This window comes from Lonchura striata, chromosome 5, assembly GCF_050655825.1.
Source record: "Lonchura striata isolate lonStrDom1 chromosome 5, ASM5065582v1, whole genome shotgun sequence".
Lineage (NCBI taxonomy): Eukaryota > Metazoa > Chordata > Aves > Passeriformes > Estrildidae > Lonchura > Lonchura striata.
Genome location: NC_140707.1, coordinates 20,846,127 through 20,872,841, shown reverse-complemented (window position 1 = coordinate 20,872,841; position 26,715 = coordinate 20,846,127). Strand labels below are relative to the sequence as shown.

At 64.0% G+C, this 26,715-nt stretch overlaps 5 protein-coding genes across 8 annotated transcripts; 2 read left to right on the top strand and 3 right to left on the bottom strand.

Annotated features, from left to right (window-relative positions):
- Positions 1-17: 17 nt before the first annotated feature.
- TMX2 (thioredoxin related transmembrane protein 2) lies at positions 18-2,207 on the bottom strand. Its single transcript, XM_021524752.4, has 8 exons — positions 1,995-2,207; positions 1,545-1,605; positions 1,270-1,383; positions 1,059-1,135; positions 878-984; positions 726-791; positions 488-617; positions 18-383 (listed from the first exon to the last, which is right to left on the bottom strand). The coding sequence occupies exons 1-8, from the start codon at positions 2,181-2,183 to the stop codon at positions 249-251; spliced, it is 879 nt and encodes a 292-aa protein (XP_021380427.2). The 5' UTR covers positions 2,184-2,207; the 3' UTR covers positions 18-248.
- Positions 2,208-2,394: 187 nt separating this feature from the next.
- On the top strand, positions 2,395-4,514 carry MED19 (mediator complex subunit 19). Its single transcript, XM_021556016.3, has 5 exons — positions 2,395-2,608; positions 2,894-3,150; positions 3,224-3,320; positions 3,401-3,495; positions 3,619-4,514. The coding sequence occupies exons 1-5, from the start codon at positions 2,410-2,412 to the stop codon at positions 3,679-3,681; spliced, it is 711 nt and encodes a 236-aa protein (XP_021411691.1). The 5' UTR covers positions 2,395-2,409; the 3' UTR covers positions 3,682-4,514.
- On the bottom strand, positions 4,254-21,657 carry ZDHHC5 (zDHHC palmitoyltransferase 5). 2 transcript variants are annotated; one of them, XM_021556015.4, is made up of 12 exons: positions 21,509-21,657; positions 15,280-16,556; positions 9,828-9,949; positions 9,323-9,480; positions 9,065-9,237; positions 8,863-8,965; positions 8,398-8,489; positions 8,185-8,317; positions 7,649-7,772; positions 6,808-6,920; positions 5,789-6,669; positions 4,254-5,489 (listed from the first exon to the last, which is right to left on the bottom strand). In XM_021556015.4, the coding sequence occupies exons 2-12, from the start codon at positions 15,381-15,383 to the stop codon at positions 5,324-5,326; spliced, it is 2,169 nt and encodes a 722-aa protein (XP_021411690.3). In that variant the 5' UTR covers positions 15,384-16,556; positions 21,509-21,657; the 3' UTR covers positions 4,254-5,323. The 2 variants fall into 2 exon arrangements, with proteins under 2 accessions (XP_021411690.3, XP_085436148.1); XM_085580022.1 differs by lacking the exon at positions 21,509-21,657 and adding an exon at positions 17,255-19,271.
- A 201-nt stretch (positions 21,658-21,858) lies between these two features.
- CLP1 (cleavage factor polyribonucleotide kinase subunit 1) lies at positions 21,859-24,068 on the bottom strand. Its single transcript, XM_021524751.4, has 2 exons — positions 23,403-24,068; positions 21,859-22,669 (listed from the first exon to the last, which is right to left on the bottom strand). Exons 1-2 carry the CDS (start codon positions 24,006-24,008, stop codon positions 21,998-22,000), a joined length of 1,278 nt encoding a protein of 425 aa, XP_021380426.1. The 5' UTR covers positions 24,009-24,068; the 3' UTR covers positions 21,859-21,997.
- A 131-nt stretch (positions 24,069-24,199) lies between these two features.
- YPEL4 (yippee like 4) lies at positions 24,200-26,538 on the top strand. Of its 3 annotated transcripts, XM_021524749.4 has the most exons (5): positions 24,200-24,662; positions 25,157-25,462; positions 25,861-25,904; positions 25,998-26,106; positions 26,296-26,538. In XM_021524749.4, the coding sequence occupies exons 2-5, from the start codon at positions 25,316-25,318 to the stop codon at positions 26,383-26,385; spliced, it is 390 nt and encodes a 129-aa protein (XP_021380424.3). In that variant the 5' UTR covers positions 24,200-24,662; positions 25,157-25,315; the 3' UTR covers positions 26,386-26,538. The 3 variants fall into 3 exon arrangements, with proteins under 3 accessions (XP_021380424.3, XP_085436173.1, XP_085436172.1); XM_085580047.1 differs by lacking the exons at positions 25,861-25,904; positions 25,998-26,106; positions 26,296-26,538 and having other exon boundaries at positions 24,200-24,625; positions 25,157-25,851; XM_085580046.1 differs by lacking the exons at positions 25,861-25,904; positions 25,998-26,106; positions 26,296-26,538 and having other exon boundaries at positions 25,157-25,851.
- Positions 26,539-26,715: the final 177 nt, after the last annotated feature.

Sequence of the window (26,715 nt, the reverse complement as noted above, 5' to 3'; positions counted from 1 at the left end):
CGGACACGGACACGGGACACGGCACGGACCGTTTATTGTCAGCGATGGATGATGAGCGAGCGTTAACCGAGGCGGGGCCCCTCCTACCGCCCTGCCCGCACGGGGCCGGGGGGCACCGCCGCTTTCCCGGGGCTCAGCCGGGACAAGTCCGCACGGAGAGCGGCTCCGGGCGGGGCTGGGCAGGCCCGCGGGGCCGCTGCCACCAGGCTGATGGTGACATAGTGATGGGCGACAGTACAGGGCAGCTTCTACTTGTCCTTCTTGGTCTCCTGAGCTGCAGCGGGCACGGCTGGGGGCTCCTCAGGTCCCTCCTCCCGCGGCTTCGACTGCTTCTTGGCCTTCTGGTAGAGCTCGTTGAGGTTGAACTCCCGAATCACATTCTCCTGTGGCCAGGAGGTAGCATCAGCACCACTGGGACCTCGTGCTCCCCACTTCTTCCCAGGCTCAGGCTGGGCAGGAGAACAGAGGGCTGCAGGGTCCCACCCACCTCAGAGAAGGTCCAGGACACAGCCCGGCCCTTCTTGTCGATCTGCGGTCGCCGCATGATCTCTGTCCCACCCTGGAAGAGGATGAGGGTGGGCAGCTGCTTGGTGAGAGGCGAGGTGCTGACCTTGTACCTGTGTCAGGACAAACCCACAGTGACCCTCGGGCAGCTTGAGAAGGCAGGAGGGTCACAGGGACTACCCCAGAGCAAGCCTTGCTTGCCCAGGCTGCGTTCCCCACACCTGGTGCTGACGTCCGTGTACCGGCCAACATCCACCTTCCCAAACTGGAGTCCTGAGCAGTTGTACCTGGGCAGGATGGGGATACAGGGCGGTGAGTGACACAGGGGACCACAGGCCCCGTTACCCCCAAGATTCCAGTGGGTGCCACTCACTTGAGAGAGAGGTCGGCGAAGATGGGGGCAAAGGACTGGCACTCACTGGACCAGTTGGCAAAGAACTCAACAATCCATGTCACCCGCTTGTCCCTCTCCAGCTCCTCCTGCCACAGGGGCATGGGCTTAGGGGGGCGAGGGCAGAGACCACCAAAAGCCCCAGGGCTGGGGAGATACTCACATCGATGGTCTTGTCACTGAAGTACTTGATGTATTCGGGGCCCATGTAAAGGGGTGGCTTGCAGGTCATCAGGAACACTGGAATGACAGCACCCTGAGCCCCCCAGTGCCAGGAGGGCCAGGCTGGGCCTGGGACAGAGCTCCTCCACCCCAGAGCAGTAAGGGGGAGCCAGGAGAAGGCGGATCTAGGGCAAGAAGACATGCAGGCTCACCTATGCAGAGAGTGAGGTAGAGCAGCCCCATGCGGATGTCGAGGCGGAAGAACAGGATGGCGTTGGCCACTTTGCTGAACATGAAAATATTCCCGATGTGCTGCTCCACGGTGACTGTGATGTGGAGACAGGAATAAGGCATGGGACCAGATGCCCCCAGAAGGCTGGGGGAAACTTCAGGGAGGGCTGGATCTGGTCCTCCAGACACAACCCCGTGCAGCTCCTTGGAGGAGACCCCATAAGCAGCCCCAGCCCCCCAAGTCCCCCTGACTCACTGGAGCGCCGGTTCTTCATCATGACAATGGCGCTGAGGAACATGAGGATCTCCACCTCCCTCTGGCACAAAGAAGGGACAGCATGAGCTGGAAGTGCCCAGGACACCTTGAAGCCATGCCTGGCCTGGCACAGGGACCCGTGGCCGTGCCAGGCCCTACTGGTCCCAAGGCCCTGCCACAGCCCAGAGCCTTCATCCCCCCCGGGATGAGAACAGCGAGCAGAGGGGCTGCCCTGGGGCCACGAGCCGGACCAGAGCCTGGGGGTGCCTCTCGGCTGTAAGGGAACACCGCAGAGCATCGCCAGGGGCTACCGGGCAACTCCTCTCTCAGCCAGGCCGGGGTGCTGTGTGAGCAGGAGGGGAGCCAAGCCAGGGCCGGGGCTGTGGGGACAGGACCGGGGACAGCCCAGGGATGCGGGGACAGGCCCGGGGACAGGCCGCACCGCCTCACCCAGTCAAAGTCACAAGGGTTGCCATCCTCCCGCTGCGAGGGGAGCCCGCGGCAGAGCGGCGGGACCTTGCGAACAATCAGGAAAGCGGCGGCGAGCAGCGCGGAGAGCGGGTAGTAGGGCTGGGCGAGCCATCGGCAGAGCCCGGGCAGCCCCCAGAGCAGCGCCAGCAGCGGCGCCACCACCGCCATCTTCCCTCCGCCCCGCTCACTGCCGGGGGCGGGGCCTCCCGCGCCGGCCAATGGCGAGCGGCGAGGCGGGCGCTCCCGCGCGCGCGGACCAATGAGAGGAGAGAGGGGAGCGGCCAATCAGAAGGCTGGGATGGGTCTCCCTTAGCAACGGGGGGCAGGGGCGGTGTGGGGGCGGCGCTCGGCCAATGGCGGGGCGGGGCGGCCCGGCGCGGGGCACGCCGGGAACATGGAGAACTTCTCGGCGCTGTTCGGCGCGGCCGAGCCGCCGCCCGCCGCCGCCGCCGCGCTCGGATTCGGGCCCGCCAAGGCGCCGGGTGCCGGAACCGCGCCGCCGCCCGCTGCCTCGGCCGCCGCGCCGCCGCCGGGCGAAGACGCGGCCCGCAAGGCCGCCGGCGGCCCCTTCTACCTGCTGCGAGAGCTGCCAGGTGCGGGCGGGCCGCGGGGCGGGGCGGGTTCCGCGCTCGGCCAATCAGCGCGGCGAAACGCGGCCGCGGGGGAAACTGACGGCGCCAGGAGCCAATGAGGTTGCGGGGGCGGGGCCGCGCAACGCGCGGTCCGGTGGGGAAGTGGGCGGCGGGGGGGCCCCGGGGCCGGGGGTCCCGGTGCTCGGGGGCTGCAGGGGGTCCGGGAGCCTCGGCTCGGCTGGGGAGAGGGGCCTGGGCTGCCGTCGGGGCGTTTCCCCCGCCCCAAGTTCTCCTGCGGCCGCACAGGCACTACGGAGCTGACGGGCAGCACCAACTTGATCACACACTATAACCTGGAGCACGCCTACAACAAGTTCTGCGGCAAGAAGGTGAAGGAGAAGCTCAGCAACTTCCTCCCCGACCTGCCCGGCATGATCGACCTGCCCGGCTCCCACGACAGCAGCAGCCTGCGCTCGCTCATCGAGAAGCCGCCCATCTGCGGCAGCTCCTTCACGCCGCTCACGGGTGCCATGCTGACCGGTTTCCGCCTGCACGCCGGCCCGGTGAGCCCCGGGCTGTGGAGCCAGAGGGGCGGGAGGGGCCCGGCGTGGTCTGACCAGTCCTTTTTCTCCACAGCTGCCCGAGCAGTGCCGGCTGATGCACATCCAGCCGCCTAAGAAGAAGAACAAGCACAAGCACAAACAGAGCCGCACGCAGGACCCCGTCCCCCCAGGTAAGGCTGCCACAGCCGCTCCCCTGCTCCCCTTCAGCACTGGCAGAGCATCGGCTCATCTGGCGCTTCTGCTTCTCCAGAAACCCCCTCAGACTCCGACCACAAGAAGAAAAAGAAGAAAAAAGAGGAGGATCCAGAGCGGAAGAGGAAGAAGAAAGAGAAGAAGAAAAAGAAGGTGAGTGGCAAGGCCGGGGTGCAGTGCCCAGCCCGTGGACCTCGGAGGGGCGCTGTGAGTTGCCATCCCCAAGGGGCTGCTGCCCAGCAGCTCTCACAGTTTCTGTCTGTCCTTCCTCTGCAGAACCGGCACAGCCCGGAGCACCCTGGGGTGGGCAGCTCCCAGGCCAGCAGCAGCTTACGGTGAAACCACGCCGGTGACGCCCTGGGGATCCCCTGGCCCATGGGAACAGCCCCGGCTGACCCCAGGGACACTGGGGCTGGCCTGTCCCCCCGGCTAAGAGGACACCCCTGCAGCCCCCCAGCACCAGGGGCACAGACTCTGTGGGTGCTGACCTTGGGCTTTTGTACCTGAAGAACCTGGAGCATCAAAGCCTCTTTTTTAGTCACCTTTTAAACTCTGCTGTGAGGAGGGGCTGGTGGCCATGGCTGCTGTGACCCTTAGCTGTCACAGTGGAGCCCCAAACAAAGGTGTCCCTGGAACGTGCAGGTGCCCTCCTTTGGATCCGAAACCTCACCAGCACCCACGATACTTTCCCTGGAGCCTCTTTTCCCATGCCTGGAAAATCCTTACCTTCTGTGGGAGCAGTTTGTCTCAAGTTGGAGCCCCCCCAGAACTGGGCCAGGCTCAGCTCTCACCAGACCCCCTTCTCTCTCTCCCTCGGGAGGGGGGGCAAGGCTGAAACCCTGAGGATCAGGAGCCTTGGAGGGGCTGCTCCATCCCTGGACACCAAACAAAGCACACGCACGGCCCCAGGGTGGCTCATTAAATATCCTTTTATTCCTTGTTTTTAAAATGGCTGATAATAATAAAAAACCCTGGCGTGGCTGTGCGGGGCCACAGGAGCTATTGCCGTAGAGAAAGAGTCCGGTAGTGCCGGCAGGGCTTTGGGGACAGGGAGCACGAGGCTCCTTGGCTGTGTTTTTTTGGCATGTGATGAGAAAATATTGCTTTCCGGGGATGCACCTGCCTCTTCCCCGAGCGAGCGGAAATAAAAACACCCCTGCGACAGCGAGAAACCTCCTCGGAATCATTAACAGAAACAAAAAAAGGCAACAAAACCGACAACCCCCCCGACCACAGCACCTGGGGAAAGAAAGAGCAAAAACTGCGGGTGGGGGACACTGGGGCTTCTGCACCAGCTTGGGATGGGGGTGTGGGGTGCTGTCCCCACCTTACCTCCACCCTGGGCCCCCCAGGGGGGCTGGAGGCTGTGGACACCATGGATCAGGGAGGGGAGTGTCCGAGGATGGGTATCTGGCACCCAATGGCCCCCTTCAGGGAGGAACAGTGACACCCAGCACCTACCACAGCTCCTTCCATGGGTGCAGGAGGCAGCCCCACGTCCCTCCTTTGGGGACAGGGACAAGGTGGGGGGCCCAGGTCCTGAGCAGGGTAGTTTCTTCCTCTCTCTGGGTAAGATATATAATTTCTGCTTCTTTTTTTTCTTTTAATATTTATATTTATATATATAGATATTTATATATACACACACCTGGTAACTCGGAAAGAGAAAAAAAATAGAATCCGTAACAATAATAATAAAAAAAAGTATTCTGGTTTAAAAACAATCCGTTCCTACCACGCCAGGCGAGCGGGTGATTGCACAAGGCCCACAAGTGGCTGGCGCAGCCGAGGCGGTGCCAGGGCTGCGGTCCCCCCCGAGCCCTCCCCGAGCCCCCCGTGGGTGTGTGCCAGCCCCCGTGGCCTGGGGGGCAGAGGGAGGAGCAGGGGGGACCCACCCGGCTCTCCCGGGAGTCCACAAGCGTCGGCACGGCGGGTCCCTGGGGGCCGCCGGGGAGGAGGGGAGGGGGCGCGGCTCTGCCCCTCATACCGAGATCTCGTAGGTGGTGCCCCCCACACCCGAGACCTTCTTGACACCTCCGCGGGTGGGGCTGCTGAGGGGCACCGGCCCCGGGCCCGGTGGGGCCGAGCCCAGGCTCTTGGGCTGCCCGTTGGACTTGCTGTAGGCTGTTCTCATCTGCACCTCGTCCCTGTGGGAAGGAAGCACAGACATGGGGTCAGAAGGGGGGACAGGTCACTGGCACCCAGTATTGCCACAGCCCTGCCCACCCCAGGGACCACCAGCACCCACGCCAGATTCCAAGGGACCCATGGGGTGACTGAGGAGGTGTGGGAGGCACCAGCTCTCAGAGGAGCAGGAAGATTTCAGTTGCTCTTCCCAGCATCTTTCCCCAGGGAGGGTTGTTCTGCTACCCCAGGGGCTTGGAGGGACACTATGTGGGGGTGTCCCCACAGGCCACAGACGCCCGTGTGCCATCACGGTACTCACTTTGGTGCCAGTAAGGGCTGCAAGGCCACCTCCTCGGTCTCGGGGCCGCCGGCCTGAGAGGCTGTTTTTTGGCTGCTGTAAGACACGGATTTGCCCAGGTGGGGGGCGGCGGGCTGGTCGGGGGAGCCCAGCGAGCGCACCCGCAGAGCCGGGGGGGGCTCGGGCTTGCCGAAGCGGGGCAGGGCCGGGCGGGTGAGCGGGTTCTTGCCCAGGGGCGAGCGCTTCGAATCGTCCGAGGAGGAGCTGGTGCGGGGGGCGTTGCTGGAGCCCGGCGTTGACTGGATGCCCGAGTCCACCAGCCCCGCATCCTCCTCCCGGCCCGGGGCCAGCGGCTGCTGCAGCAGCTTCTCCCGCTCCTGGATGGAGGCCACGATGTGGCGGGAGAGATTGTCATAGCGCACGGGCGAGGGCTCGCGTGGCGCCGCGTGCTTGGGGGAGGCAGCGCTGGCGAAGCGGCCGTGCAGGTCGGTCTCTCGCTGCTGGGCGATGCGGGCCGACAGGAAGGGCGAGGTGTAGCCCACCGGCGGCTCGGGCTCCGGGCCCGCCTGCACCGACTCGAAGTCGGGGCTGTCGGAGGGCGTGAGCAGGCTGTCGTACGAGAGGCTGCCGTTGCGCGTCTGGTTCACCAGGCTCTTGTAGGAGGTGGAGGTGGTGCCCTCTGAGCGGATAGACTGCAGGTGGCCCGTCTCAAAGCCCGTGCCCTGGGCTGACTTGAGGCTGGAGGAGCGGGAGCCACTGGAGAGAGGGTCAAAGTGGAAGCTCTTGCCAAAGGTGGGTGAGCGGAAGCTCTCTGGTTCCAGGCTTGGCTCTGAGCGGTAGCTGGGCTTGTGGCCGCTGTCACAGATGGAGTTGGGCTCCTTCAGGCTGTTCACTCGGCTCAGCTGAGGGGCAGAGGGACAGCAAAGAATGACCATGGGGCCTCCTCATGGAGTTCCCAATGCATGCCCTAAACCCTTCCCACATTAGGAATGGGGTGGCATCCCCTCAGGGCTGGTCCCCTGTGCTGGGCTCAGCCTTACCTTGGCACTGGTGGAGTGGGGCAGGGCTGCCGAGCTGCTGCTGCTGCTGTAACCGGGCCGGTACTTGTACATGGTGGGAGTCGGGGGGCTGTCCTTGCTTAGCAAGCCGCTGTCTGCGCCGGGAGAGAGGGGCACGCTCAGCGCGGCTGCGGGCAAGGAACGCGCCGAGCCCCGCCTTCCCTGCCTCAGAACCGACTCCGAGCCTGGGGCCGACAGACCAGGGACAGGGACGGGCTGCAGGGGAGGTGCACCGGGGTGGGAGAGACAGACCAGGAGGAAGGATTCTCCCCACAGCCACATGTGTGGGGCTGGCACTTCCGTGCCCCTGCAGCAGCCCCGGCTGGGTGACACCTTGGGGGTGCACGGCACGGGGGTGTCAGGGAGCTCAATGGGAAGCAGACACACCACAGGCCTCACCGGGCAGCAGACCCCAGACAGGGCTGGGAGAGCTGTGGGGTCTCCAGCTGCTGCAGAAAGCAGCTGCCACAGGCTCTGCCCATCACATCCCACCTCTGGCCAGGCCCACACGGAGCCAGACATAGATGCTCTGTGCCGCTGAGCCAGGCCCGCCACCACTTCGCCTCCTCCATCCTGGCAGCACGGTGGCTGCAAAGCACAGCTCCTGGTGGCTTCAGGCAGCGTCATGCTGGCTCGGCCTCCGGCAGAGCAGAGCTGACTGTGAGCATCCCCCGCAGGCTTCTCCAAGTGCAAGGGGCCACAGACACCAGCCCAGGAATGCCGACGTGCTCCAGGTCTGCCCTATGGCCCTCGCTCCTGGTCTGCCTGCTGCAGCCCTGGGCTCCCCTCCCAGCGGCTGCCAGGGCCCTGGTGCCCTCCTTACCCTCAGTGGTGGCCAGGGTTAAGTGTGTCCTCAGGCCCGTGTAGCGGCTGAGGTCGGGCTTAGGTGGGGGTGGCGGCTCGGCGTCAGCAGACTGGCTCTCCGTCACCTCCAGGCTCCCCTTGGACTGCAGAGACAAAGCGCAGGCAGGGTCAGGAGGGGCCGAGGCCTCAGCCCCCCCGGGCTGGCAGGGCATGGACAGTGGCGCTGGGGGCTCCCGCTGCTTCCCGGGCCATCTGACAGAACAGGGGGCAGTGCGTGCCCCGGGTGGGTGCTGGAAGTGCCAAGGAGGGGGAACCTGCAGATGGTGAGGAAGGATGGGACCAGTAAGGGCAATGGAGGGGGCAAAGCCTCATGTGGTCACTGCCACATGGGAGGAGGACAGTTTCCATGCCACGGGGACACAGAACAAGACGACATGGAGGGGGACAGGGAACGTGACCAGGCTCACTCGGTTCTCTACTCACGGATGCAGGCTTGCACCCCTGGGCTCCGTGGAGGGCCCCAGCGCAGGCAGCGCTGGTCCCCACCTTCCTCACCTTCGTCCTTTTCAGCTCTGTCTGGATACCATTGTCCATGATCTTGACAGTGATCTGTCCATCCGACACCTCGGGCCGCAGGAACGGGGGTCTCACCAGCACTGTCTGCTCAGCCTTGGGGCGCCCAAGGTACCTGGGGAGCAGGGAGAGGAAGGTCAGGGCCTGAAGCCTGGGATGGAGCAGTTTTTCCAGGGATGCAGAGGCCAGGCTCACCTGGGTGCTGGGGAGCTGCAGAGGACCCGGCTGACGTTCTTACAGCAACCATTGGTGAAGGGGTTGACGCCCCCGCGGAACTTGCCTGTCACCTGTTGGACAAAGGAGTGTCACAGCCAGCCATGCCAGCTCCCTAAGGACAACCCCCCAGGACCAGGATGGAGAACTCCAAGACCCTGCTCCTTTTCCTGGTGCCTGTTTCAGTGCTCACATATCCTTGAGGGGGTCAGGTCTCCTCAATTTCGCCTCCTGGGCCCCTAGAGTGCCCACCTGTCTCCATCCTCTGACTGCACCCCCATGGATGCAGCTGCCTCTCAGTCACCCTGTGCTCTACCTCCCCAGCTCAGGGGCCTCACCCAGTTTTAGTCCAGCCTGTCCACACCCATCCTCTCCAGGGAAATCCCAAAATGTATCCATAGGTGGCCTGGCCAGGCTGGCAGTCCCCCGACAGTCCCCTGGACGTACCTGTTCGTTGGTAGTGCGGCCCCTGGCCACGAGCACCACATGGAAGCCTGTCAGGCCAGCGACGGGAATGAAGAAGAGCCCAGCCACGCACATCACCACCATCCTGCCGCAGCCAGCTAAGGAGCAGCCACAGCCCCGCTCTGCACCGCGCTGCCCCCAGACCCCCGCACCCCCTGCCCGCTCACGCTGCCCAGGAGGATACGTGACGGCCATGCGGACGCCGGAGAGCTCCTCCACCTGGTACAGGACGTAGAGCAGCCCGAAGCCGAAGACGCCCATGATGTGCGTGGTGAGCGACAGCAGGAAGAGGAAGAAGTAGCGGTAGTTGCGCCGCCCGATGCAGTTGTTGACCCAGGGGCAGTGGTGGTCGAACTCCTGCCGGGGATGGGGCTCGGTGAGGGGGTGCTCCCGGGGCTCCCTACCCCGCGGGGGGCTGGCGGAGGCCCCGGCAGCTCCTCACCTCCACGCAGTTGTCGCAGACGCTGCAGTGGGAGCAGCGCGGCGGGCGGTAGAAGCGGCAGGTCGCGCACCACTTCATGCGCACCTGGATGCCCTTGATCTCCACAGTCTTGTACAGCGGGGCCCGGAAATCGTCCTCTTTGTCCTCGTCCTCCTCAGCTGATGGGGACACCCCGGCACGGCATCAGGGCCTGGCCAGCCCCTGCCTGCCCGAGCCGAAGGCTCCCGGCATCACCTTCCTGTCCCCTGGCACAGGGACAGCCAGGGAGCCCCAAACACAGGGGCTCTCCCAGACCCTGCTCCAGGATCTTGACACTGCCTGAGCCCCAGGGACCCAACATGGGATGCTGAACCCAGAGCTGCCATCCCTGTAGCGCTTGTCACTGCCTGATCCCACTGGGCAGGGCAAGGAAGGCTCCTCGCCAGCCTTTTGGGACCCAGAAATTCCCTTTACCTCGGAGGAAGGGTGCGAGGAGGCAGCTCTTCCCAGCCAGAGCCAGACTCACCTCGTGGGAATATGCCTGGGTCCATGAAGGTGGCCATGCTGAAGTTGGCCAGTACAAAGAGGAAGACGACGGCATTGTAGGCAGGGATGATGGGGGACACGTAGAGACTGAGCCCCGGGCACCTGCGGGCACAGCAGCCGTGAGACCCTCGGACTCCTCACTTGTGTCACTCCTGCCACCTCCCTGCAGTGCATCCCACACCCACACTGCAGCCACTGCTGCAGCACAGCCTGACCCCAGCCTGGGGAGCACCTGGGGGCCACAGTAGGATGTGCTCCAGGCCTCCTTCAGGGACCAAAACTCCCCTTTGGGATCCAACTGGAGGGTTCTACAGAGTAGTGGTGCTAGGAACAGAGAAAACCAGGCCAATGGCATGGGGGGCACCCAGAGGACCTGCCAGAAAGCACAATGTCATCCTCCCTGTGTCCCATCAGCTGCTCAGGGGCAGAGGGGACCCTGTGAGGGAGGGAACATGAAACCAGCACCAGCTTTGGTGCCTCCAGAGCCACTCATGCTCCTCACATCCCAGGGACAGCTCTAGCATGACATGGGGACCCCAACCAGCACCCAGCTCCTCCAAAAAGCCTGTGGCAGCACAGTGAGGGAATCACCCTGCTCCCTCCTGCCCCAGCAGGCAGGCTCAGGACAGTGGGCTTCCCCCTTGCAGGCGCCAGCGTAATTCCCTAATCTGCTTTGCTGCTGGGATTTAATCCCACAGATCTAGGGCAGCATCTGTCCCTCTCTTCCCCCCACCGGGCTAAGTGCCGATGGATTTAGGTGGCCGGAGCAGCATGGGGCTAGGCGGGCAGGGCGACATATGGTGCCAGCGCCGTAATCCCCCGCAGGTTGGGGTGAAGGGGCAGGCGCTGGCCCTGTCCCCTCCTCCACCACCACCCACAGAGCCGGGTCCCATTGCCGGGTGAGGCAGCCCCGTCCTTGTCACAGCAGGTCTGAGAGCCATGGCAATGCTCCAGCTGGGAACGAGCCCTTGGTGCAGGGCTCTGTCCCAGTTCAGTGCCCTGACAGGGCAGCGGGGCACTCCTGGGTGAGGAGCAGCAGCTGTGCCAGGGGGACTGCCCCAGGAGGGCAGGAGAAGCGAGCACACCCTTCCAGCACACACCTGGCAGCACAGAGGCCGAGGTGGGCAGGGCGCTCCCAGCACCAGGCACTGCTCCGTGCCCCTGGGAGGGTGGGAATCATCAGTGGGACCTGGTCTCACAGGCCAAGGCTGAGGGTGTCCCCATCCAGGCACAGGGATGAGAGAGCAGGAGGGCAGACTTTTTGTTGCAGGACATCCCTGGCAAGGAGGACAGCATGGCCAAGCCACCCACCACACTCTTCTTCCTCCTCCTCCTCCTCTCTGGTTCCCCCAGGCCCCACACACCACATCAAGCTCCTCCTGCAGACCACCTTCCCAAAAGCCTCTTCCTCCCTTGTTCCTGAGGAGCCGCCCTGCTGGGCACCCTGGCTGCTGCCTCCCTGCTCCATATCAGGCTGGCATCTCCTGGGATGGCATCTCCTGGGATGGCATCCCAGCATCTCCCGGCCCAGCCCCCCGAGCTCTGCCCCGGGCTGGGGAGCGGCTCCTCAAGCGGCCATGCCGGCCCTGCTGCCTCCTCTGGAAGCCAGCCAGGAGGATTCTGCATAGGAGGAGTCCTCTCCAATCTGTGCCCCAAAACCCTTGGAGAGCAGTGCTGGAGGCACAGGACCTACAGAACAGCACCAGGCCACAACCCGAGCAAAGGATGAATCACGGAGTCATGGAATGACGGAATTGTTCAGGTTGGAAAAACCCTCCAAGACCGATTCCAACTGCTTCCCCAGCACTGTCAGGGCCACCATTGAAACATGTCCCCAAGTGCCACAGCCACATGTTCTTTGGTGACTCCACCACTGGCCTGGGCTGAACAACCCTTTCCATGCGGAAATTTTGTCTAACATCCAAACTAAACCTCTCCTGGCACCACCTGAGGCTACTTCCTCTTGTCCCATCACTTGTTCTTTGGGAGAAGAGCCCAACCCCACCTGGCCACACCCTCCTGTCAGGGGGTTGTAGAGAGTGAGGACACACCAGAACCGAGGACCCCATGTCCCTGAGCTGAGCTCCTACTCCACTTGAGAGAAGCCTCCCTGGCTCTGCTCTCTGCTGACAGAGAGGGCCAGGGGGCTCAGAGGAGGAAATGCCCTTCCAGGAACTGTGTAGAAGGAGCTCCTCTTTCCAGGAAGGGAAATCCCAGCCCAAATGTATGCTTGAAAGAGATGGAGGGGAGCCAGGAAGACCCATGCCCGGGCAGCCATCCCAAACAGGGAACAGCCAACAGCCAGGCTGAGCCAAGCACACGGCCTGGATCCTGAGAGACAGAGCCCAGGGAGGCAGAGAAGGATCCAGCTGCCTCGGAAAGCTCTGGGGCACACAGAGAGGGAAGGACCAGGGGAAGTTAACATCTCTGTGCTGTCCCAGCAGCCAGTCCTTCCTGGAGGGACACAGAGCTCCTGGGGCAGGACAGTGCCCAGCAGGTCCCTGGGCTCAGACACACTGACAAGATCCTGGGTAGGATTCACGGGCCAGGGCAAGCACAAGATTCTCCCTAAGGAACACCAGGACCTGCTGCTTTCCCGGCTCCCTCACACACAGGGACCCCTATGCTGTGGGAATCCCCCTGGAGCCAGACTACCTGGTGGCACCATGCTGGTGACCCCAAAGCCATGGAGTCACATCCTGGGATCATCCCCACCCGCTGGAGGGATCAGGGTCCTCCACAGGGAGCAAAGGTGCTGCCCATCCCTGAGGGAACCTCCTTATCAGGAGAGTGATGTGTTCCTGCTTTTTGCTCTCCTGAACAGAGAGTGTGGGGCTGCAGGCCCTGCCTGGACCCCAGGGCACATGGGGCAGGAGAACGAGGAGCAGGAGGGAGGCTCCTCACCATCACCAGCCACGCAGGTCCCGCATCACCCATCGGGTTCCCCCTCAGGATCGGGATGCAACACACTCATGGCCAGAGGAGCTGTCGGGACTTGTCCCTGGCAGCAGATGAGAGGACTTGGGGAACCTCGGGCACCATGAGTCACACCGGGATGAGACGGGATTTTGGCTACCAGTCACACCCGGAGAAGCCTGTCCCTCCCTGCTGGCATCCCTTCCCCAGCCCCTCAGGCCCTGCACTCTCCCAGGCACAGCCTCCCCTCCTGCCTGCTCCCTGGGACTTGGACCCACCGGCTCTCCAGCTCCCCAAAGGCCTCGGCACAAACACAATCCCTGCTCACCCTGACCCTCACACAAGTTTGGATGTGACTGGGAGCGGGCATGACACTGTGTCCCAGTGGCACTGCCAGCCCCAGGGAGGGGACAATGAACCCGAGAGCCAGCTGCACCAGGAGCTGGGACCAGTCAGTGGGGAGATGCAGGAATGGACAAATGGACCCCAAGGGGCAATTTCCATCCTAAATCAGCACCCATCTGAGAGTCCAGCAAGCCTGAGACCCCCACGCATCCCAGGGGGAGGCAGGAACATCCCCTTTCCTGCTGCCCCCCACTCCAGGGCAACCGGCCTCATTTCCACAGCCACGTGCTCAGCAGCAGTTCCTAATTAAATTAATCAATTAAAGAGAGTTCTTGGCCCAGAGATACAAATCCTGGATGGACCAAAAGGCATCCAGTGGATAGGCTGGAAGCAATGCAACTGGAGCCTTAAGAGCTGTGCCGACCCCTGGCTGCTCCCTGTTTTGGGGAGGCCTCCAAGAGCCCATCCTCACAGCTTCCATTGCACTTCCCAAAGGACCAGCCTTAGGTCAGATGCTGGCAGGGGGAAGGGGTTCAGCAGCCGGTCTGCTGCTGACCAGGCAGGAAGGGGCACAGTGGCCCCCAGGACCACGCAGCAGGCCAACCTCGAGCCCCACGTCCCTGCCAACCTGCTCCAGCACCAGGCAGACCCTGTCCCACAGGAGCCATCCCGCGGGGAGCAGCGCGGCTCCCTCACAGCCGAGCCCGTGTGAACGCCGTGCCTGGGGTTTAAAGGGATGTTCCGAAGTCGGATAAACAACATCGCTGACCTGCAATTGCAGCGACCTGCCCAGGTGTTCCTGCCCCGGCCAAACCTGCTCCGCGGCGCCAGCTCCGGCGCTGCTTCTCACCGCCCGCTGATAAGCGGCTGCTCCCGGCACTGCTGGCACCCACGGCTGGGATGGGCTCGGGGTCCAGCTGTCCAGCAGCCACTGTGCCAAAACAGAGCCAGCCTGTCCCCTAAGGTCACACACAGGGTGGCACACGCAGCTTGGAGGGCACCGCCTGTTCCTTCTGCTTCTCCTTCATCCCCCTGGCACAGGAGGAACAGTCAGGGACTTCCGCAAGCATCTGGCAGCCTGGAGCAGCCAAATCCCGAGCCTGGGAGCCTGGTGACCACTCGGTGTCCCAGAAGGGGACAGCCACATGCTGCTGAGTGACACTGCCAGCTGCACCGGGCGTTGGATGGGGCGAACCAACCCTGCTCCCCTCTTTGGTCATCAAGTTCCCCTGTCCCTGCCCAGTGGCTGCCAAAGCCACACTGACCTTCCCACCATCAATGGCTCCTTCCCAGGGAATGGCAGCACCCATGGCATCTGTCCCTTTGGCCTCCCGCAGCTCCAGCTGATTCCTGTGGCCCCAGCAGGAAAACCCCAGGGAGCAGGAGAGGCTCCCTGAAGCAGAGAGCGGATGTCCTTCCCACACCCTGCCAGAACCCCAAACACAGCTCAACTGAGACCCCGGGGATGCCCTGCAGGATTTGGTGGCCATTCCAGCTGCCATGCTCTGGTTTTCCTGCCTGGCACACTGTGCCATAGTGCCAGCCACTCTCTGCCAGACTCCCTCAGCACCTCGAGGTTCTGCTCCCCGGCCTGTCACCCCCTGGGCATGTCACCAAAGGCACATGTCACCAGGCAGGGAAGAGCAGCAGCCCAGGGATGTCACCACGCCTCTCCAGTACACAGCACCATCTCCCAGCATGGTGGCCCCCCAAAGCCCCAGTGACCAGCTGGCCATTTCCCTGGTGGCCTCTCCAGGGACGTGGAACCCTCGTTGCCCCAGGGCAGGGGACTGAACACAGCACAAGGGTCAGAGTTCTCCGCCCTGAACTTTCTTTTATGGCTCACAAATCGATTATGAAACTAAAAATAACACGTGTCCCGCCCCAGCCCACCAATCCACCTCGCCTGGCTCCAAAGGAGAAAGTGAGCCATGCGTTTTCCACCCACAGGTCACAAACCAGTTCCCAACCCAGCTGACCTGGAGCTGAGTGGTGCCTCACCAGGACTGCCAGCATGCAATTTCCCCTGGGAAAACTCATGGAGTGAAATGGCTCCCGCTGTGGCTGCAGCACCCAGAGGACAATATCCCCTTCCCTTTGAGAGGAAATCCCAGCTCCTGTCCCCTGTCCTCACCAGCCCTCCCCGCTCTGGCCCAGTAGCTGGGACTCACGTGAAGGCGAAGAAGAGGGTGGTGGCTCCCACTAGGAAGATGGCAGCAGCGGAGACCGGGACGTATTTGCTGGGTTTGAATCTCTTTCCGGAGGCTGCTGGCATGTTGGAGCTGTGGTGGGGGGTCCGCCCCGCAGCATAGCCCAGGCCCCAGGGGACTCAGAGCAGGATGAGAAGGGGAGGGGGACAGGGACTGACCCCTACCCTGCCCCCGTGCCTGCTCCTGGGGCGAGCTCCGACCGGGGCGGACAGTCCGGAGAAGGGTCTGGAGCGGGAGGCCCAGGAGAGGAGCCCACTCTAAGCTCTGACCTGTGAGAGCTCACAAGCGCAGGGAAGGAGGGTTAAAAACATTAAAAATTCACAACAGAGAAGGGATTTGGGCTTAGGACAACCGTTGGAGTAGGAATGCTGAGAGCCCTTCCAAGCCTCAGTCCAGGCAGCAGCCTACAGGGAACAGGACTCCCACAGGTAGGCTCTGAAGGGAGGGAATTCCCCAGGCTCGGGCAGGGTGCTTCCCAGCCAGCCAGCACCCCGAGAAGAGCACAGGATCAGCGAACTGCTTGCAAAAAAGCCACTCTGGGAGCCTCAGGGCAGCCACTTCTCCTTTTTAATCCGCCTCGGCTGTGCCGCAGCCCCCGGTGCTGCACGGGAGGAGGGGGTGGTCTCCAAGCAATCCCAGCTTCCTCACGGAGCTGCCATGTCTCCTCCTCCTCCCCTCGCTGGAGGGGTCACGGAAACACTCTCCCTGATTTCACCGGGATCTGGGGCTGGCTGGCGGTGGCTGTTTAATTTTATTTATTTCTCTCTTGTCTGTTAAAGCCGAGGAACAGCTGGTGCAAGGTTGAGCTGTAAATCCTTTCTTTCGAGGGGGGCGGAGGGGAAGGTCTGGCGGATTGTGGGTTTTCCTACTTGCTCCTTTCTCCTGACCCCCCAGGCCCTTCCATGGGCTCAGTATCCACTTGGCAGTTGGGGAGCAACAGGAATTTCATTAAATCTTCTCTGCAGCAACCATTTCCCAGCAGGTGAATGAAAAGGGGGTGTTCAGGGAGCGTCTTTACAACCCCAGCAGACACCAAAGGGTGGAAGTGGGGCTGAGCAGCTCTGTCTCACCCATGGCCCAGGCAGTGAAGGGGGAAACCTCAGTTTGTTCCAAACAGCTCCATTTTTCCCTTCCCCTTCCTTTGTTAAAATCCTTCTTCATTCATCCATCCATCCGTCTTTTAAAAAAAAAACTACATAAAACCATTAAAACTCCAGGTCTGGTGTGCCACAGCTCACCTGGAAAAAACAACAACAGAAATTAGCATGGCGAGAGAAGGGATGGAGCCGGCTGTCATTAGCCACAGCAGCCTGGCCACGGCGCCTCCCGTCCCAGCCCAGGGGCACTGCCTGCTGCAGGAACACCAAGCCATCCCCTCTACCACTGAGAAACCCACCCTGAGCCCTGGAAGGACTGGAGGGATACCATGAATTTCTTCCTGCAGCTCCGGCTCAAATCCCAGCACCAGTGAGAGCTGGCTCCCTCAGGGGCAGGGGCTGAGCACAGACTCCAGGATTTAACATAAGGGTGAACACCACAGGAGGAAAAAACATCCAGGAATCTCACGCCCTTCCCTGGAGGGCAGCAGACAGGAGAGGCCCATGGAAAACACCAATCCCATGATCAGAGGTGGCCACTGCAGCTCCAGATTCATCAGGAACTGCAGCACCAGGACAAGGAGGAGTGGATTTGAAATGACAGAGCTCAGGGCTGGAAAGGATATTGGGAAGAAATCCTTCCCTGTGAGGGTGCTGAGGCCCTGGCGCAGGTATCCCAGAGGAGCTGTGGATGCCACATTCCTGGAAGTGTCCAAGGCCAGGCTCGATGGGATAGTGGAAGGCGTCCCTGCCCATGGCCCTGACCTGCCCCAAGCAGCCACAAGCCCATCATCCATCATATCCCACCAGTTCCTGCTGCTACAGCCACCACTCCTCACCTCGTCACTGTCTGTCACCTTGCTGCCTCCGTGGCACTGCAGGTCCGAGCGCAGCCTACAGCTCACTCCTTTCTCCCTTTCAGCTTTTCTGCCTCCCCAGTTTCTCCTTTGGGGTGGGCAGGGAGCTCTCTAGCGCTGACTAAACGTGGGTGAAGGTTGGGAGAGCTGCAGCACCCAATTAAAGGCAGCTTTAATGACAAGGATGTGTTACCACCAAGAGGGTTCAGCCCCAGCTCACGGCCACTCTGCCTGACTCACCCAGGAACAGCTCCTGCCACTCGGCCTCTGCAGGACCGAAGCTCAACTTCCCACTCCAAGGTTTCCCTGCCCTTGGGAGTGAAAGGAAATGTGGGGCCAATGCTGTGCCCAGCAGGGAATGTGCAGGTTTCACCTGGCAGCAGTTCCTGAGGGGAGCAAATTGAACAGTAACACCAGGGAAAGCTGTTTTCCATAGCAGGAACAGAGTTCCCTGGAGAGCAGCCGTTTCCCAGCCCCGCTCTGCCTGTTCGGGGAAGAGCCCAACACCCCACAGAGCCGAGCCCAACAGCAATTCCAGGGATGGGCTATCGGAAGTCCAGGCCTGACATCACGGCTGATTGCTTTAGCAGGAGCAATCTGCTCCCAGAGCACCCAGCCCTTTGAACGCTCCGCCATGGAGGCACAGCCACACCTCGGGCTCAAACAGACGCTGCCAGGCAGAAGGAGCTGTTCCCTGATAATTCCTCCTCCAGAGATCCCCACCCTGCCCTCACAGGGTGCCATGGGCATGCGCTTCGTCGCCCTGCTCTGCCCCAGCCCTCCCAGCCAGAGATCCAGGCACTCCAGCCCTTCCACTGGGTGATCTCTGTGGAGCTGCGCATGCAAGAGCCAGCTCCCCATGGAATCAGGTACCCATGGGACAGCCCCACGAGCAGGGGGAGAGCCCCAGTGCTGTCATTAGGGACATCCCAGTGAGAAGCGATGCAAATGCATCCCTGCTTCAGCTGCCTGTGCCCAGAATAACTCCACAACTCATCAAACAGGAGCCCATTCCAGCTCCCAGAGCACCACACTGCTCCTGGGAATGCCTTCCTGATCCCCCTGGCATGCTGAAACCCCGCAGGACTCCCCAGCCCCAGCCCTGCTGCAGAGGCCTGGGCAGAAGCTGTCAAAGTGCAGCACAGTGTGCCAGGATTTCTGCTCTGCAATCCTTAAGGGGTCCAGGAAAAATATAAGGAAAATCCACATCAAATTCCCACAGATTACAGTAATTCAGGTCACAATTCTCCCAAACACACATATTCTTTCCCAGCCATCCCCTTTCCCAGCCCTACAACCTGCCCACTTCTGGTCAACCAACCCTTCCTTTCCCTCCACCTTTGCCCCAAATTCCCTGTCTCACTGGCCACTTTGTCCCTATCCACAAAGCCCACTCAGACTTCCCTGCTCCAAAGAGCCCCCAACTCATCTTGCTTACCTGTGGCCTACACGGGCTTTGCTCCTGCCTTCCATTCCTTTCCCTCTGCCAATTCCAGCCCAGCAACTCCTCCTCTCCCACTGCTCCTCCAGACCTGCCCTGCTCCTTCCTCCCACAGCGCCTGTGTCACTGCTCACTCCCCCTTCCCTCACCCTCAGAAATTCCACCTGGTTTTCCCATCCCAGCACCTTCCTTTCGGAGCACTTTCTCAGTTCCACTCTGCTCAGCCACCTCCTGAGCAGATATCTCCACTCTCCAGGGTTTCCCTCCACTCTTACAAGGGCACTGCTCCTGTTTGCTTCATCTCCATTTCTGGGAATTTCTTTTAATTCCAAATCCCCTCCCTCGAGATACGTGCAAGCACGACTGCTGCCACCTTCCATTTCTCTGAGCCTGTGTCTCCTTTTCTTGGTTCAAGGCCCTGTAAAGCCTCACAGATTTCCTCCTTTTCCTCCCCTCCTAGCCCTGTGCTCCTCCTTCCATGCTTCCCACCCCACTCTGCTCATCTGCTCCAGCCCCTCTCCAGCCTTCCCACATGTAGACAGGTGCTCCATGCTTTTTCCTTTCTGGAGCATGAGGCGCTCCACACCTCTGCTGTGATGGGGACACACGTGTCTCCAACTCCCAACATTCCCTCCACCCTCACTTCAGCTCCTCACTCTGCTCCCGTCCAGGAAGGAGGAAATGCATCAACCACCATGGTTCCTGCCACCACGGCACAGGCAGGACAGAGTTCCCTCCCGGTTACCGGCTCCCAAACCTGCGCCGCCCGCTGGGATCCGCACCTCCCGACCCACCCCGGTCCAGCCGAGTTCCCATGGCACAAGGCAAACACACAAACAATTCCTTCCACGTGAGGCAACTCCCAGACAGGGCAGATCCCAGCTGCACGGAGATGGGATGTGCTTCACCTGTTCCCACATTGTTTTGATCGGCTGCACCCCAAAATTCCACAGAGCCATTCCAGAGCTCACTGCCTGGCACCATGAGTGAGGGGCATCCAGGGAACAAGGACCTCCCACCTCCCTCTGCAGCTCCCTCTCCTCACCCTGTCCTGTACGACCAGCTAACACTTCACACTCCAAAATCCATCAGAGGAAGTGCAAATTTTCCCAAACCTGGCACTGTGGCCAGAGCAATGCCAGTGTGAGATCCCCACTGGTCACTGCCCTGTGTCCAAACCAGAGAACCTGCCCCAGCAGAGCAGTCTGGAGACACTTCCCTGCTCTTAATTCCAAAGGAGGATGCACAGCAATGTATGTTTGGCCACCCCTCAGCTCCAGGGGCATCCTGCACACCCGCCTTTCTCCCAGGTGAATGTACAGAAGGGTCAACACAGAACATGGAGAAATATTCCACTGCAGACAGCCAGAAGGCTGGAATCACTCCATGCTTATCTCCTGCCCAGGGCTTACACCCCTCCCATCCTCCTTCCCCAGCCCATCCCTCTGGTTTACAGGGGATTAGCCCCATTTTATGGGCAAAGCAGGAGGAACAATGCCTTATCCATTGAGGCCGCATCCCAACGGGCCCCACAGCAGCAAGGACAGCGCCAGCCTCTTGTCACTGTGTTAGGAGACACCGGGCACAGCAACAGGTGGGAATGTCCCCAAACAGGCCCCTCGCAGGGGAGTTCAAGGTCTCCCCTTGGACCCACACAACCACCACCCTCTCCAATGCCAGACGGGGCTCCCGGCCTCGGGAACCAACGGGAATAAATGCCTGCTAAAGCAGCACCTGGGCCCGGCGGAAGGACGGTGATAACTGGATTAAGCTCAGAAAGAAGCTCCAAGATAACTCCCACTCTGATAGAGACAAGGCTCTGGCTGTACTTCACACACCCCAAAAAACCCGAGCAGCCCCTAGTGCGGAGAATCCCTGAAGCCCAAATCCAGCCGAGTGCCGGGGCGGGAGCCGGCAGATCCGGGGGAACCACTTCCCAGAGCCACGGGGAGCACAGGGCAGCCGATCCCCTCCCCAGTCGGCGCGGTGAGGGGGGCGGAACCCCGAGGCTGGGGACCGGCACAGCTCAGGATTTTGGGAATCTGGGAATGCTGAGGAAAGGCCAGGCTGGACCGCTGCCAGCGCTGCCCAAAGCCGGAGCAGGGCCGGTACCGGTGCCGTGAAGAGAGGCCGTGCTGTAAACTCCCCTGGACCACGGCACAGGGGCCGAGCTCCGGTGCTCCAAAGCAGCGCAGGGCGGCGCTCCCGGGGGCACCGGGGCCAGGCCGGGTGCGGGACAGCGCACGAGTCCCCGGGGGCTCCCTACGGCCGCTCCCCGGCCCCGGGCGGTTTCCAGGCGGGGAACGAGCCCCGCTCCGGTGCGCTCGCCCCGCACCGTGCGCAGGGGCGGCCCCGGCCCGCGGGGCGCCGCTCCCCGCCAGCCCCGCGCCGCCGCTCCCTCAGCCCCCGGCCCGGCTCCCCGCGGCACAGGAGGAGGTCCCGGTGCCGGCGGCGCCGCGGGCACGGCGGCCGGGGCAGGAGGAAGCGGCGCTCCCGTGCAGAGGCACCGCGGCCAGCGGGCAGGCGGCCGTGCGGAACGGCGGAGCGGGGCCGCGGCCAGAGGGGCGGGCCGGGCGGGGGTCGGTGCCCGCTGGGGCGGCGGGCAGGAGGGTCCGCGGCGCCGTGAGGGGGCACGGCTCGAGCCGCGCGCGGGAGGAGCCGCGGGGGCAGCGGCGCGGCGGGGGCGGTGGCGGCCGGGCCGCGGCGAGGGGCGCGAGGGAGCGTCGGGCCGGGGAGGCGGCGGCGGTGCCGGAGCGGCGGGGTCCCGGCGGGGCGGCGCGGCCCACGTGACTCACCGGCAGGAGGCCGCGCGCGGCGGCGGCTCCGGGCTCGGACGGCGGCGGCTGCGGCGGGCGGGACGTCACGCGCGCGCGTGCGCACCGCGCCCCCCCGCGCGCCTCCATTGGCCGCCTCCCGCCGGCCCGCCCCGGCCGCGGCGGCGCGCATGCGCATGGCAGAGGAGCGGGCGTGCGCGTTCACGCCGCGGCGGGCGGGGCCACGGCCGGAGCCTCTGCGCGTGCGCGGGACGTACCACAGTGGGCGCCGTAGGGGGCGGCCGGGACCGGGCCCGGCGCGCGGGGAGCCCGGGCCGGCAATCCCCGCTCCCCTCGGGAACCCCTCCCTCAGCAGACGCTCACCAGCGGCAAAGGCTTCCAGATTTAATAGCAAACTGTACAAAAAGTATAAAACCAAAGGGTCACACCGTGCTGGGGGGACAAGGAGGGGGCTCAGGGAGGAAGAGGAGGAGAAGGAGAAGGAGGCGGGGGGCACATCCCGTCCCTCCCCTACTTGAGGTCCATGAAGCGAATGTCCATGATGAGCAGGAAGTTCTTGGGGAGGGGGCGCGGAGCCGGGGACAGCACGGTGAAGACCTGGCGCTCCAGGTCCACACCGGTGACCACGATGAAGCCGGCCACGCTGGTCTCGGAGATGTTGTCGTCGGGGCTGTCGGCGGTGCTGACGCTCAGCAGGTGGTGCACCATGTCCCTCCCCGGCGTCACCGGCACCAGCTTCAGCTGGTTGTCCTCCTGCGACATTCCCAGCGGCAGGCACGAGTCCGGGATGGTGGGCGCGCCCACCTTGTAGATCTTGACGTCGGAGAACTTGACGTCGAAGGCGTGCGGGTAGAAGCAGCCACGGAAACCGTAGAAGTACTCGCGGATGCGCTCGTCCCGGCATTCCCGGCGGAAGTCCTTGGAGCGCTCCACCACGCCACCGGACTTGGGCAGCAGCACGGTGCGCACAAAGTGGGGCAGGTCCCGCTTGAGCTCGTTGTAGAGGCGCTCCTGGTCCAGCACCACCACCACGTCCACCTCGAAGGCGGAGGCGGCGTGCACCAGCGCCTGGTAGCCCGAGCTCTTGACCCAGCCGCAGGTGTTGATGACGCAGCCGCTCACCGACGCCCGCCGGTTCACCTCGCAGCGCTGGTTGAAGACGTCGGCCAGGCACGACGTGATCTGTGGGAGGAGGAGGGGTCACACAGAGGCACCCGTGTCCCCACGCTGTCCCCAGCTCCTTCAGGACCCTCAAGGCCTCGATTCCGCACGGCCACCCAGAGCAAAATGGTGGAATTGTAGGATGGTCTGGCTTGGAATGGATCTTAAAGCCCATCCAGTTCCCTATGGCAGAGACACCTTCCACCAGACCAGGTTCCTCCCAGCCCCATCCAGCCTGGCCTTGGGCACTTCCAGGGCTGGGGCAGCCGCAGCCTCTCTAGGCAACCCTGAAGGGCCTCACCATCCTCACAGTAAAATAATTTCTTCCCATATCCAGACTAAATGTCTCCTCTCGCTGTGAACCCATTCCACCCCATCGTACCACTCCAGATCCTGACGAGAATCCCTTTCCGGCTTCCCTGCAGGCTCCCAGGATGGAAAGACTGCTCTGAAGTCAGGGTACAAACTGTCCTCCTCCAGGCTGAACTGCCGCAGCCCGTCTCCACAGAGGGAGTGCACCAGCTCCCTTCATCACCTTCGTGTCCTCCTCTGGACTCCCTCCCCACCCTGACCCGACAGCTGGGAAGGGGTGGCTGGCTGTTTTTAAAAGGCATTCTGCTGTCCCCGTGCTGTTTTTAAAAGGCATTCTGCTGTCCCCACACAGCACCCCGGGCATTCAGACGTCCCGCAGCACAGGGAAACCCCGGGGAGCTCCGGGGCCGTGCCCAAGCCAGGCCGAGCCCGCCGTGCTCACCTTGTTGTAGAGCTTGATGTTGGTGCCGGGCGTGGTGGAGCCGAAGTGGTAGACGAGCGGGGCCTGCAGGGAGAAGCCCTCCTCCACGTCGGCCGGGCGCTCGATGTACAGCGCGCCCATGGTGCCGGGGATGGACACCGAGCCCTGCCCCACGTCCAGCTCCACGAAGGTGGGCCGGCGGCCCAGGCGCACGGCGTAGTTGAGCAGCAGGCGGCACACGGTGGTCTTGCCCACGTCGGTGGGCCCCACCACCATGACGCGGGGCCCGCGCTCGTCCTCCCGCTCGGCCTGGCGCCGCATCTGCTCCAGCGCCGTGTGCGTGTTCAGGTACAGCAGCATCGGCGTGTCCCGCGACACGTAGGCCACCTCGGTGCGGCCGCTGAGCTGCACGGTGCAGCCGTGCCACGTGAACACGGCCACCTTGGCGCCCGCGTCGAACGTGAACTTCTTGTTGCGGGTGAGCTCGGTGCCGAACACCTCAGCCATGCCGGTCAGCAGCTCCAGCTGCACCGTCTGCCCCGCCTCCACCTCGAACCGCAGCTCCGTCTCCCGCTCCAGCTCGAACTTGGCCACCTGCTTCTTCTCCTCGCCGCCATCGTCCGCCATGACGGCGACGCGGGGGTCCCGGGCCTGGCGTCCCCCGGCCGCAGCCGCCGCCGCGACGGAAGTGACGTCAGAGCGGCGCGCCGGGAGCGCGGGCTGCCTGGATCACGTGGGGCGCCGGGGTCACGTGGGGGAGGGGGCACGTCCTGCCCGTTCTGCGGCTAGTTTGCATCTCATTTGCATATAGCCCGCGGCCCCTCCTCGAGTTTGCATCTCATTACAGTGGGGCTCTCCCTCTCCCCCCTTCATCCCTCGGGATGAGTCCCGGGATCGTTTGCATGACTTTCGCACGACATTAACGCGCACACCCGCCCCCCCCCATATACATCTCACGGCGGGGACACGGGGACATGAGGGGACAGAGGCACACGGAGGGACACTGGGGACGAGGCAGCACACGGGGACGCGGGGCGACAGGAGGCAGCGGGAGGCGCCCCGGCGGCCGCGGCCGGGCTGACGTCGGAGGGCCGGGCGGTGACGTCACGGCGGCGGTGGCGGGCGGTGACGTCACGGCCGCGGGATGAGTCACGGTGCCGTGATGCGGCTCCCGGGCACGCAGGGCCCCCCCGCGCCCGCCCCGGGGACAGCGGCAGCGGGGAGAGCGGGGAGAGCGCCGGGCGGTGAGCGGCCCCGGCCCCCGGGAAGCCACGGAACCCGGTACCCCCCATCGTGTCCCCCCGAGACCCCCGGAGCCCCGCCGAGCCCCCCGTCGTGTCCCCAGCGCTCCTGACATTGCCCCCCCCCACGGCGATATCCCCGTCCTTCTTCACCGCCACCGCAAGTATCTCCCCAGCACCCTCCCGCCCCCCGGGGACCCTCGCCATCCCTCCCGGAACCCACAACCGACCCCGTGAGGACCCCCATCATCTCCCGTCGGGACTCCCATCATCCATTCTCCCCGCTCGGTACCCGCAGTTTTCCCCCTCAGGACCCCCATCATCTTCCGGGGACCCCCACGCTTCGAGAAGAGACCCTAGACCCAGTTTGGGACGCCCCCTCCTCCCGCAGTCCCTCGGGTCCCCGGTGCCCCCCCCCGGTGTCCCCGCTGCCCCGGTGTCACTCCGCTCTCAGCCAGCTCGGTTCGTGCAGCGCCCACACCTGGCACGCTGAGGAGGGGGTCCCCCCTCACCGCCCCCCTTCCTCCTTCGCAGGCCGCCCCCCTTTTCCACCTCCTTCTGCCGGGGGGCCCCGGCGGAGCTCCCCGAGCCCAGCCGGGCGGGACGGCGGCTCTGGGCGCGCTGCTGCGCTGCTTCCCCTGCGAGCGGCTGTGCGGGGGCTGCGCGGTGCCCCCCGGGGCGCTGCCCCCGGCCATGCCGCCCCCGGCCCGCCGCCGCCTGCCCGCCGCCGCCCGCCTGCCGCCGCGCACCTTCCGCAGCTACCTGCCGCGCTCGCACCGCACCTACAGCTGCGTGCACTGCCGGGCGCACCTGGCCCGCCACGAGGAGCTCATCTCCAAGGTGCCACCGCCACCCCCGCCCTCGTGTGCTGGGACAGCGGGCGTCCCTTCGCCGCGTCCCCAGAGTGCCGATTTTCCCCCCACGGTGCCCCAGGTGTCCCGCTGTGGTGTCCCCAGGGTGGTGGGTGCTCCCCCCGCGGTGTCCCGGGATGAGGACGTTCCCGCGGTGGCCAGCATTGCCCTAAGGCAGGAAGCGTCCTCCCCCTGCGATGCACGGCGCGGTGTCCTGCCGGTGCCGGGTGACCCGTATGGCGCTCCCACGGAGGTGGCCGTCCCCCGCGGTGTCCCCAGGCCGGTGTGCCGCACGGCGGCGGTGCGGCGGGATGGGAGCAGCCCATGGAGGGAGGGGTGCCGGGGGACGTGGGGGACCCGCCGGTGACACTCGCCGTGTCCCCACAGTCCTTCCAGGGCAGCCACGGCCGTGCCTACCTGTTCAACTCCGTGTGAGTACCGGGGGCAGCGGGGCTGGCAGTGGGGAGGGGGAGCCCGGGGGTCCCCCCGTGCCGAGCCTGTGGGACCCGCCCCTCTCGGTGCAGGGTGAACGTGGGCTGCGGCCCGGCCGAGCAGCGCCTGCTGCTGACGGGGCTGCACTCGGTGGCCGACATCTTCTGCCAGAGCTGCAAGACCACCCTGGGCTGGAAATACGTGAGTGCCCCCCAGCTGGGACCCCCACCTGCTGCGGGCACTGCCCGGGGGCCCCAACCCCAGTCTGGGCGCCCCAAGCCCTGCCCTGGGCACATCTTGGCACCCCAAGCCTTTGCTGGGGACACCCCCAAGGCCTGGGGAAGGCAGCGCCCATGGGGGCACGGGGGGCTGACTCCGTGTCCCCCCCAGGAACAGGCGTTCGAGAGCAGCCAGAAGTACAAGGAGGGGAAGTTCATCATCGAGATGTCGCACATGGTGAAGGAGAACGGCTGGGACTGATGCGGGGACACAGCTGGGACTGGGGGGCACCGGGGGGCGTGCTGGGTGACCTCCTCTGTGGCACCTTCACTGTGACCCCCGGTGCCCCCTGGCTGGCACCAGCCGCGGGGGTTGCGGGGCTTTTCTAGGGCAATAAAGGCTTTTTTTTAGGAAGGTGCTGGTTGTCACCTGCCCCCCCACACTGCCACCACCCCAGCTCACCCTGGCACACAGCCTGGCACAGAGAGGGGGGTTCCTGGTGGCCCCAACCTATCCCTTCCCCTCCTCACACGCAGGAGGCGGGAGGTGGTTGGTTCATTTATTGGGACACCGAGCTGGCGGGGAAACTGA

Excerpts from the sequence above, each read along its gene's own strand:
- TMX2 (XM_021524752.4), bottom strand. The coding sequence starts at position 2,183 with ATGGCGGTGGTGGCGCCGCTGCTGGCGCTGCTCTGGGGGCTGCCCGGG. Across the intron at positions 792-877 it reads TTCGCCGACCTCTCTCTCAA|GTACAACTGCTCAGGACTCC; the intron begins GTGAGTGGCACC and ends CATCCTGCCCAG. Across the intron at positions 618-725 it reads TACACGGACGTCAGCACCAG|GTACAAGGTCAGCACCTCGC; the intron begins GTGTGGGGAACG and ends GTCCTGACACAG.
- MED19 (XM_021556016.3), top strand. The coding sequence starts at position 2,410 with ATGGAGAACTTCTCGGCGCTGTTCGGCGCGGCCGAGCCGCCGCCCGCC. Across the intron at positions 2,609-2,893 it reads CCTGCTGCGAGAGCTGCCAG|GCACTACGGAGCTGACGGGC; the intron begins GTGCGGGCGGGC and ends GCGGCCGCACAG. Across the intron at positions 3,151-3,223 it reads TCCGCCTGCACGCCGGCCCG|CTGCCCGAGCAGTGCCGGCT; the intron begins GTGAGCCCCGGG and ends TTTTCTCCACAG.
- ZDHHC5 (XM_021556015.4), bottom strand. The coding sequence starts at position 15,383 with ATGCCAGCAGCCTCCGGAAAGAGATTCAAACCCAGCAAATACGTCCCG. Across the intron at positions 9,481-9,827 it reads CCCAGGCATATTCCCACGAG|CTGAGGAGGACGAGGACAAA; the intron begins GTGAGTCTGGCT and ends TGTCCCCATCAG. Across the intron at positions 8,318-8,397 it reads TGCAGCTCCCCAGCACCCAG|GTACCTTGGGCGCCCCAAGG; the intron begins GTGAGCCTGGCC and ends CCTGCTCCCCAG.
- CLP1 (XM_021524751.4), bottom strand. The coding sequence starts at position 24,008 with ATGGCGGACGATGGCGGCGAGGAGAAGAAGCAGGTGGCCAAGTTCGAG. Across the intron at positions 22,670-23,402 it reads ACATCAAGCTCTACAACAAG|ATCACGTCGTGCCTGGCCGA; the intron begins GTGAGCACGGCG and ends CTCCTCCCACAG.
- YPEL4 (XM_085580047.1), top strand. The coding sequence starts at position 25,316 with ATGCCGCCCCCGGCCCGCCGCCGCCTGCCCGCCGCCGCCCGCCTGCCG.